Source organism: Lycium barbarum, chromosome 8, assembly GCF_019175385.1.
Source record: "Lycium barbarum isolate Lr01 chromosome 8, ASM1917538v2, whole genome shotgun sequence".
In the NCBI taxonomy this organism is placed as follows: Eukaryota; Viridiplantae; Streptophyta; class Magnoliopsida; order Solanales; family Solanaceae; genus Lycium; species Lycium barbarum.
In genome coordinates, this window is record NC_083344.1 from 106,464,635 (window position 1) to 106,475,958 (window position 11,324).

The 11,324-nt window shown below is 39.6% G+C and overlaps 1 protein-coding gene across 1 annotated transcript; it reads right to left on the bottom strand.

The window, feature by feature from the left end:
• Positions 1 to 223: 223 nt before the first annotated feature.
• On the bottom strand, positions 224 to 6,221 carry LOC132608082 (probable sugar phosphate/phosphate translocator At2g25520). Its single transcript, XM_060322155.1, has 3 exons — positions 6,159 to 6,221; positions 1,416 to 1,643; positions 224 to 1,007 (listed from the first exon to the last, which is right to left on the bottom strand). Exons 1-3 carry the CDS (start codon positions 6,219 to 6,221, stop codon positions 351 to 353), a joined length of 948 nt encoding a protein of 315 aa, XP_060178138.1. The 3' UTR covers positions 224 to 350.
• Between the last annotated feature and the right edge of the window lie 5,103 nt (positions 6,222 to 11,324).

Below are 11,324 nucleotides of genomic sequence, written 5' to 3' on the forward strand. Positions count from 1 at the left end.
TTCCTCTCTTTTATAAGTATGCATATCGATTATGGGATGAAAGGAAGCTGGTTTCACTAAAATGCATAATTACGTACCTGGAATAAAGCTAAGTGCAGCTTGTGAACCCGAACAGCGACTCTTAGTTTTTCCTACATTATGAAAATGCAGATTAAACCCATTTTCAGAAATACGAACAAAGATACAAGCTCTCTGAAGTCAGAAAGATCCTGTGCAGTTTACTTCTTTCCTTACTTTAGATAGATTACAACAGAGCAATACTGCTTGAAATGCTAGTAATTTACAGACCATAAAATTGCAGGAAATCAAAGGACACCAATTGTTTTCCACCATGAGTGAGTTCAATAAATTTACCTAAAATGAACCAGCAATGAAGCTGGACCATCAAACAAAGGAAGTAACCAGAACTTCAACCCATTTAATTTCCCAGAAACGAAATCAAACTGAAAACTCGAGTTCTCTCTCAATACTGGAAGCTCCACAAAAATACAAGGAATTGACAAGAAAACCAAGCAACTAGGAGCAACATAATACAAAGAAGTAATTGGATTTAAGCTAATACCCTTTGAAGTCAACAAGATCTGGATCATAACAAGCCTAGTAGCCTCAAACAAAACAGCAAGTAACTGAAGTAAAACACCCCAAGAATCATACTTTGCTTCACCATACGCAGCAATAGCAACACCAACTGAAATAGCAAGCATATTCCCCATAGTTGAGTTCTTGAAACCATCCTTTTTAAACAAGATCCCAATAGTATAAACAGCAACAGGCATAAGGGCTTTCAACATTTGAATAAAGGAAACAGAAAGATAGATATAAGCAGAGTTTGAAAGCCAAAGGGAAACAGAATAAAGAGCACCAATAGGGAGTATACAAGTGAGGTAGACTTTACGAGATAAAGAAACAGGCTCAACAACTTTGAAGACACGAACAAGACGGAAACCTAAAGATGAACAAAAGGTCATGTGGATCATTGTAAGAGAGATTTGGGCTGGACTACTGCACTTCAAATGTTTATACAATTGGCCTATATTTCGGATTTGGGCTGGACTACTCACTAGTGGACTTAATTTCGGTATTCGGTATTTACCGAATTACCGAATGGTATAATTATAAATACCGAATACCGATCCCGAAATACTAAATTTTATAGTTCAGTACCGAATACCGAACCGAATTCCCGAATACCGAAATACCGAAATAGCCGGTTCGGTTCGGTAATTCGTTTTTCGGTATTTTATGCCCAGCCCTACTCTCATGAACCGCTTGACTTCGACTTGGAAGGTAACACCACGAATGGACTCACTGTTGGAGGTGTCACCGTTCCTTCCTACGATCAGATCGCTGCAGACAGCGACATAATTTCCATCGGTAGGAGTTGTGGGGACTCCGCCGGGAGCCGTGACTCTGACCTGAGGACCGGACGCGAGGGACACGATAGTTTGTCTCATCTGATCCATCTCCTCGCTCATCAAGTAATATCGCTCCATTAGGATCTGCACTAATTCTCCATCAGTATCGTCGGTAGGAATGTCGTCTTTAGTGGTGCGGCGGTCCTGCTCCTTTCCTGTTGCATCCCCGTTTGGATCTTGAGGGTGCGAACCATCCAACCGGTACTTGGAGGGGCATGTCGTCCGGACCTAGCAGAACGTCACCTAAATTGTTCCAGTATTCGTGTTGTCGTTTGCTGCATGCCTGATACGTGTTAGCAAGACAAACGATGGTCACAGTGACAACCACAATTGTCCTGGCCCCACGATGGGCGTCAAATTGTTTACTCGAAAATCGATTCAGCTGAATTTTTGTTCGTGGTCAAGGATACGTGGATCAAAGTGACCAGTAAATTAGTACAGTATACAAATAGATTAGATTAAAATGCAATAAAGCAAAGCAAGGTTAAGAATAGCCTTAGCCTCGATTGAATCCGGTATTAGTTTCTCCAGCCAAGCTTATGATTGATAACTTAGTAGAATATAAAATAACTTTAAAATGGAGTAACTGTATATGGGAGTTATGTATTCCTCTTGAATTCCGTGTCCTTCCACTGGGAATGGCAATCCCTATTTATACTAAGAGCTAGGAGCACATATATATATACTATGTATTATGCCTCTTCTCATAATGAGCATTAATTGGGTAATAATAAGCAATAAAAGGGATCATTAAGCCTAATAACACCAGAAGATAACATTTAACCCAATCCGTAATGGCTGCTTGTTGAGCTCTCCTTCGGAGCTATTCCAACAGCCTTCTGGACCAAGCGGTACTTCCGGTGCAATGAAATTACTTTCGGTATAATGAAATTACTTCCGGTGACACTAAGTGCTGACTCATCCTTAACTTATCCCTTTAGCCACGTGGCTTAACAGTACTAGTCCAGCTGGGTTGTACGAATTTCTCCCAATACATAAATCTCATTGATTCGTTCACGCATGCAATGGAGTTCTCCTCCAATTAACACCAAAAAATGAAATAGAGGATTGATTATGTGTTTTATTATGAGTTAAAAATTTGATATTTGGGTGCTTTGATTTGACTGCTATGCTAGCAGAATATAGCAGGTGCAGTTCTGAATCTTTGGTGGCTGCTTTTGGTTGCTTAAAGTAATTCCAAAAAAATTATATATTATGAGTAGACCAATACTAATTTACTATAAGTCTGCATGATTTCCTAGTTTATTTAAGTTAGGAGTAGAATCTTTTTTCACATAGTACTTACTAAACCGGGTGGAGTGAAGAGGGGGGGGGGGGGGGTTGGTGGTTATAGACCCCCGATGGAACACAAACCTCAACACAGTTGGTTATCGTAGCAATAGCCAAAGAGAACGGGAAGAAAGCCCCCCGAAACGTTACCAAATCACGTTTGCATGTGGTGAAAGCTCCCGAGTCCTCTCCATGGTACCTAAGCCCATAAAAATCATGCCACGCATAGTTGAGCCTGCTTCTATTTTGTGTATTAAGAGATAACCTTGAGGGACAAGTGGAAGCGTGAGAAGAGGCCACGTGGGCATGAATACTTTGCGGACCCGGAGGCTCTCACAGGATTCCCGAAAAAAGTGGAGTAATCTGGATTAGGGTGCAGAGAAGGGTAAAATCGAGAGATGCAATACAAGTGGACTCTATTAAACCTGTCCCATCCGTCAGCTTAAGGTGGAGCGCCGCTGTGTGCTTACAAGAAAAGTCAGGATCACGTCACAACAGATATATGTTAGAGTTGAAAAATCTAGATTTGGCTTTTTCAAATATAGCTTCAGGAGGAAAGACTGGATCATCTCATCTTTGAGACTTGTAACCTTAGCAACTTTTGCTCTCAAGTTTGTAAAACTTAGTGAGTTCTTAAATTCAAACAACAATCGTTTCTTGCATTATTCAACATATTTTGGTCTACATATTCATTATTAATTCAACTGGTAATCCTAAAATCATTTTTGAATCTTAGTGTTCGAAAGAGTTTGGGATCGGATACGATCTCACTTGTCTTTAAACCCCACTGAATAAACATTCAACTGGTAATCCTAAAATCATTTTTTAGTGATTAACATTCTTTGTGTCAAGTTCAGTTCATATAAATCAACCAGCCCCCTACTAGCGGGGTAAATCGCACAAATGTCCCTATTTAGGGGTGGTGTTTAATTTTTACCCTTCAATTTGTGCTCTTTATTTTTTGCCTTTCAGCACTTTTGGCACAGCATAAACTTAGATTTCGCTCGGCTTATTTTACGTTTAGCTTTGGCATTTGTATCATAGCATCTCGCAAGTTATGCCGGAGAAGGCAAAATTTTCAACGCTTAACATAATATGAAAAAAGGCAAAAGTTTAGATTTCGCTCGGGATAGTTTACATTTAGCTTCGGCATGTGCATCATAACATCTACACAAGTTATGCCGGAAAAGGCAAAACTTTTTATACTCAAAATAATATGAAAAATATTGCGCAACTTGTGCTACATAACTTAATTCCTACATAATGCGTGTTGAATGAGGCAAAAGTTCAGTTTCTGATGATAAAAATATTATAGAACTTATGTCAAGCGAAGCATGTCTCGATATTCTCAATGGAAAAGGGGTCAAATATACCCTGTATTAGCAGAAAAAGGCTAAATATACCCCTTGTTATATTTGGGTCCAAATATAACCTTCCCATTATACTTTGGGTTCAAATATACCCCTCTGTTATACTTTGGGTTCAAATATACCCCTCTGTTATAATTTAGGTCCAAATATACCCCTCCTCCGTTAAAATTGTCCATGATGGACATGAGATATGACGTGGCACTGACAACTCGGTGAGGTGGACACCACACGGCATGCCACCTCATCACCCTCAGCCCATTTACTCTTCTCTTCCCCTTCTTCTTCCACCATTACTATTTCCTCCCATCTACAACCTTTATCATCATTAGCACCACCGCACCACTATCTCCTCCCCTCCAGGTATCAAAGACGACAATAATTTTTAGCTAACATATGTCCTGCGATGACTTCACGTGGAACACCTTTTTATTCTTTTAAGTACTTTTTTTGTTTGGTTAGAACCGTTTCTTACTTTTCTATTGTTGCCCAGTTGATTCTTTAAATATCTATATGGAATTGAAGAAAGACTATTGTTTCAAATAATATGGTGTTTGGTTAACTTTTGACCAACTGAACTATCAGATGTTGTTATTCAATTAATCTTATTTTTGTTAGTCATCTAGAGCAAAGCTCAATTACTACGGTAATTTTGCTGTCCGAAAACGATGGTAAATAATTTCAATGGTAGTGGTGTGGTGGTGCTAATGGTGGCAAAGGTTGTGGAGGGAAGGCGATAGTAGTGGTGGAAGAAGAAGGGGAAGAGAGGGTAAATGGGTTGGGGTAGTGAGGTGGCATGTCATGTGGTGTCCACCTCACCGAGTTGTCAGTGCCACGTCATATCTCATTTCCATCACGAATAATTTTAAAGAAGGAGAGGTATATTTAGACCCAAAGTATTACAGAGGGATATATTCGAACCCAAAGTATAACGGAAAGGATATATTTGGACCCAAAGTATAACAAGGGGTATATTTAACCATTTTCTGATAGTACAGGGGTATATTTGACCCTTTTCCGTATTCCCAATTTGTAATTTTAAAGAGCTTGAGTGGCTAGTGGTAAAATTGTTAACCTTTAACTTATAAATTAAAAAAAAAAAAAAAAAAACAGAATTAAAAATTAAAGAGCAGAGCATAACTGTGCATATGAAGGATAATCCGTGCAAAAAGACCAACTAGCGTGTCTCAACTGCTCTTCAAGTTGGTCCTGCAAACAAGAGTTTCTTTTCATTCAGTATTTTCTTAAAGATGTCATTTTCTTCTTTAAATATCCTACGGAAAAGGCTCAAATATGTCATCGAACTATCAGAAATAGCTCATTTATGCCACTCATCAATAGTTTGACTCATTTGTGCCATCGAACTATCGGAAATGGTTCATTTATGCCACTCATCAATACTTTGGCTCATTTATGCCATCGCCGGTTACCAAAATGACTCATCCATGCCATTTTAATTAACGCGGGTTTTATAATACCAGATATGACACATGACCTCCAATAAGAGGTCTACGTTGTGTAATTAAACTAACCCAATTTTAAATCCCAAATTAATAAAAAATTTGATCCATTGATAACAATCAACCTCGGGAAACTCTAAGAATTAAACAACATAAAAAGGAAATAAAAAGGATACGAAAAATTGGGGATAAGAAGATAGAAGGATGGATACTATACCCAACGGTATTGAATTCTATAGGCAAACTTAGGTATATGAAATCTAAACCCTCCTAATAGGATTTCAACCAAAGAACCAAAGTAATTTGAATTCAAAGAAGAAGACTCAATTTGAATCCACAAATGAGCAATCTAGATGAATTCAGTAGATAAGCAATTGAATTTGCAGCAAGGAAATCACACTTACTGTAGGTAACCAAACAAACTATATTAATGACTAAAATCTCTCAATATGAGTCCACACAATATTCAAGCTAAAAATGAAATGAATGCTAAGTGTCATATTTATACTAATGCCTATTAACCAAAAGGCCTTGAAGTGGCTCTTTTGCAAAAACACCCACATGGGTCTTCAATTGCATCCAAAGTCTCATAACTTGCAATTATGACCTTCAATTGTCATTCTAACCTCATAACTTGCAAGTATGACCTCCAATTGCAATCTTAGCCCAATATTTGGACTTTTATCCATTTTGCGCATCTAGCCACTTTACAACTCTTCCAATGCCAACTCCCAAATGTTGTAAATTCGGGAGGACTTCTCCGCAATCTCCTCCAAGGTTTCCTTCTTCATGAACAAGGCTTGCAACTCTTGAAGTGCTCTTGTTTGACTCCTACTGAATGGCCTTGTGCTTGTTGAGTTCATATCATCATCCCCTTCTTGGAGAAGATTCGTCCTCGAATCTAAAGGCATACCTATAACACAAGAGGAAAGATCACTCACATTGAAAACATTATGAACATTATACTCACTTAGAAAGTCAATCTTGTAGGAATTGTTATTGATCTTTTCAAGCACTTTGAATGGTCCATATCCCCTTGGACTCAATTTCCCTTTTCTCATTTGAGAGAATCTCTCTTTTCGGAAATAAACCCAAACCCAATCATGGGTTGGAAGTCTAGTTTTCTTCTCCCACGATTTTGTCTCTTGGCTACCTTAGTGTTGACCTTGTCAATGCTCTCCTTTACCTTGGCATGGATTTTCATCATTTTGGCCGCCCTTTGTTTTGCATGTAAACTCACAACAATATCACTAGATAAAGGGGTTAAGGTTAAAGGAATCAACAGATTAAAGCCATAACATACTTCAAATGGAGTCATGCCAAGAGAGGAATGAAGAGACCGATTGTAAGCAAATTCAATCAAAGGTAAACGGTCCTCCTAAAAAGTGGGCTTTGCTCTAATCATACATCTAAGCATACTCCCTAGAGTCCTATTCACTACTTCGGTTTGACCATCCATTTGAGGGTGGCAAGAAGTAGAGAACATGAGCTTGGTACCAACTGTACCCCAAAGACTCTTTCAAAAATGACTAAGGAATTTGGAGTCCCTCTCACTAACAATAGTGCGGGGGAATCCATGCAACTTAAGGACAGGATGCACAAACAATAAAGCTACATGCGATGCATCATCACACTTATGACATGGTATAAAATGAGACATTTTTGAAAATCTATCAACCACTACAAATATACTATCATGACCCTTTTTGGTTCTTGAAAGACCCAATATGAAATCCATAGAAATATCAACCTAAGGACCAATAGGAGTGGGAAGGGGAGTATACATACCTTGAGTCTTTGATTTGGCTTATTTGCACTCCAAGCACTGCCCACAAAACTTCTCCACATCATGCCTTATTTTGGGCTAATAGAATTGTTAAAAAAGAATGTCAAGTGTTCTGGACACTCCAAAGTGTCCCATCATACCTCCACTATGGGCTTCCCTCACAAACAACTCCCTCCAAGAGCTCATAGGAACACAAACCTTGCCAACTTTTAACAAGAACCCATTAACAAGTTGGAACCAGTCAACCTACTTTCCTTGTGTCAACTCCTCAAAAACTTCCTTAAAATCAGGATCTTGAGAATATAAACCCTTAAGGCTTTCAAACCACATCATCCTAGACATTATGGTATTTAGCAAAACATACATTCTAAATAAAGCATCCGCTACCACATTTTCGTTATCCTTCTTGTAATGAATTACATAAGGGAAAGCTTCAATAAGTTCTACCCACTTTGCATGTCTCTTGTTGAGTTTGAATTGGCTCTTCAAATGTTTCAAGGATTCATGATCCGAACGAATTACAAACTCCTTATGCCACAAATAATGTTGCCAATGGGTCAATACCCTCACAAGTGCATACAACTCCTTGTCATAGGTAAAGTAGTTCAATGCTGGCCCCTTTAGGCCAATGGTTCGCCTTCTTGCATCAAGACCCCACCTATGCCAACCCCGGAAGCATCACACTTAACCTCAAAGGTTTCTCAAAATTGGGTAATTGTAACAAAGGTGACGAACTCAACATACACTTCAATTCTTGGAATGCCTCTTCTTGTTCTTCTCCCCACACAAAAGGAACATCGTTTTTGATCAATTCGGGTAAGGGGAAGGAAATGGTACTAAACCCTTTCACAAAACGCCTGCAGAAATTTGCCAACCCATGAAAACTCCTCACATCGGTTGCATTTTTGGGAGTTGGCCAAGTACTAATGGACTCCATCTTTTCTTCATCATCTTCTACACTATTCACACTCACAACAAAACCCAAGAATACCACTTTATCAACCCCAAACACACATTTCTTGAGATTAGCAAACAATCTTTCACGCAACAAAACATCAAAAACTTGCCTCAAATGGCTCACATGTTCTTCCATTGATTTGTTATACGCAAGAATATCATCAAAATAGACAATAACAAATTTATAGATAAATAGCTTCAACACATGGTTCATTAAACACATAAAGGTGCTAGGTGCATTGGTTAGGCCGAAGGGCATAACAAGCCACTCATATAGACCAAACTTGGTCTTGAAGGTCATTTTCCACTCATCACCGGGATTCATACGAATTTGGTGATAGCCACTTCTAAGGTCAATTTTAGAAAACACATGTGAGCCACAAAGCTCATCCAACATATCATCAAGTCTAGGGATAGGATGGCGATACTTTATCGTGATTTTGTTGATGGCTCGACAATCAATGCACATCCTCCAAGTGTCATCCTTCTTTAGAACAAGAATCACTGCATGACACATGGACTAAGGCTTTCCTTCACTAGACCTTTTTCTAGAAGCTTTTCAACTTGTTTTTGCAATTCTTTTGTTTCCTTCGGATTGCTCCTATATGCTGATTTGTTGGGAATTTGTGATCCCGACACAAAGTCAATTTGATGTTTAATACCTCTCAATAGAGGCAATCCTTTTGGCATTTCTTTCGGAAATAGCTCATCATATTCCCGCAAAAAAGAAGTCACAATACTAGGCAAAGTGTTAGTATCTTGGTTAGCATGCAAAAGTAGATCTTTGTTAACTAGGCTTACCATAAAGTTCCTCTCATAAACTCCTATCAAGAAATTGCTTGGCCTAGCCAACATGCATCTGTTGGGTCCATCTTGAGATGACCCTTCTCTACCAACAGCCACTAAAGCTCCATTATCATGCTTCTCCATTTCCTCCACTTTAACCCTTTCTCAGAGTTCTTTCATGATTGTTCTATAATTTTCGCACACTTGATAGGGTGTCAATTGAGCAAGAACAAACTTTCGGCCCCCAAGTACAAATGAATACTTGTTGGACCTTCCATTATGTTGTGCATCCCTATCAAATTGCCAAGGCCTACCAAGCAATATGTGACAAGCTTGCATCAGCACCACATTACATAAAAGTTTGTCGTGATACCTCCCAATGCTAAATTTAATAACGGCTTGCTTAGTCACCCTCATTTCACTACACTCATTGAACCATTGGAGTTTGTAGGGACTAGGATGTTTCCTTGTAAGGAAAGTCATGTTTTCCACCAGAAATTGGCTTACCGCGTTTGTGCAACTCCCACCATCAATTGTCAATGAGCAAACCTTGTCCACTACCTTACATCTGGCATGAAATAAGTTCTCCCTTTGGTCACTCTCCTCCCTAGCTAATGTCTCCATGGCTCTTCTAGCTACAATAGCAAAGTTTAGTTTCTCCTCCATTCGCTCCTCCACATCTCTCTTAGATTCACCCTCATTCTCACTCTTTTCTCCCTCATTATCATTACCGACCCCACCCTCATCTTCCTCATTGGTTTGGTACCCATCTTTCAAGATCATAATTGTCCTCCTATTGGGACACTCACTTGCAATGTGTCTTCTACCTTGGCATTTGAAACATTGAATGGTAGAAGGACAAGGGAAGTTAGGTTTAGCATTGTTATCGCCTTTGGCTTGGTTATCTCTTCTAGATTTGTAGTCAAACTTGGCTTGAGGAATGGGAGTATTGATGTTGGGTTTCTCCTAAGTGGACGTCTTCCACTTCTCTTTCCCTTTGTTCCAAGTTGAAAATGGAGTGCTCTTGGCTTTGTATGCCTTCTCGTCTTTCAAATCCGCTTCAACTTTGGAAGCATCATGAAAAGGTTCCTCTAAGCTATTATAAGTTTGTAGCCTCATGGGTTTGGAAATATCCCGGTTTAAGTTGTCTACAAATCTTATGAGAGTGTAATTCAAATGCTCAATCTTGAACTTCATTCTCAATTTTTCGAACTCATCAAAGTACTCCTCAACACTCTTGGAGCCTTACTTCAACATGTATACCTTCTTGATAACCTCTTGAGAGTATGTAGGAGGTAGATAACTCGCTTCCATGAGCTCAATCAACACATCCCAAATAGGAATGTCGAAAATTTGACGTTGAGGAAAATTTGACGTTGAACTCTATCCCGCTTCTTGGATTCCTACCAAGTTGATGCATATCCCTCAAATTGGGTGAGGGCATACCTTGGGTTCAAAGCTTTCGACATATTTTTGGTGAGGAATATCCTCTCACTTTGCAACTTCCACTCGAGGAACTCTTCCGGGTTACTAATTTCTTTGAATCTAGGAAGTGTTACCTTGATGGTATTCAAGTTTCGATCATTGTCCCCACGTGCCTTATTTTCTTTCCATCTCCCGTGGTCTTCATGACCTTGGAACCTCGCTTCATGGCCTTGGAACCTTGCAAAACCTCCTTGCCTTCCTCTACCCTGGTTGTTCATCTCCCCCACGCCTTCCTCCTTGCTTGGTTCATCCCACCACCTCTCTTGGGCAACTTCCTCTGCTTCTTCATCATAAAGAGGGTTTTGGAATTGGGTTTGGAATCGATTTTGGGGAGGTTGTTAGGGTGCATGTGGTACATTTTGTGGGGTTCTTTGGGGTGCGCGTTCACTTTGGGATGTTCAGTATAGTTGGGGATAGGCTTGTCGATTAGTGTGTTGGGTAATAGGTGGTTGTTGTCATGGAGCTTGTGGGTTAGGTGAGGAAGTGGTAGGTGGGAAGCACAATGCCTGTATTTTCCCGGGTGTAATGGTTGGAGTAGTTTCTGTGTTTTTGCCCAAATCCCCTTCAACTAGAGAATGGGAAGTGCCCACTCTACTTGAAGACTCAACTTGCACCACCTTCGCCTCCAAACTATCTATCCTCGCCGTCAATCCTCCCACATTCGATGTCAATGTCGACAATTGACTAATGATCATGTTCATGGAACTCACCAAGTATGATGGTTCGTCCCTTCATGAGTGCGATCTCCTTGATTGGACATTATGACCTGCAAAACTAG

What these genes read in the sequence shown, in the direction of transcription:
- LOC132608082 (XM_060322155.1), bottom strand. Translation starts at nt 6,221, where the DNA reads ATGGATAAAAGTCCAAATATTGGGCTAAGATTGCAATTGGAGGTCATA. An exon ending in TCATACTTGCAAGTTATGAG is followed by an intron (nt 1,644 to 6,158) that starts GTTAGAATGACA and finishes ACGTTCTGCTAG; the next exon opens with GTCCGGACGACATGCCCCTC. An exon ending in CCCTCGCGTCCGGTCCTCAG is followed by an intron (nt 1,008 to 1,415) that starts GTCAGAGTCACG and finishes AAACATTTGAAG; the next exon opens with TGCAGTAGTCCAGCCCAAAT.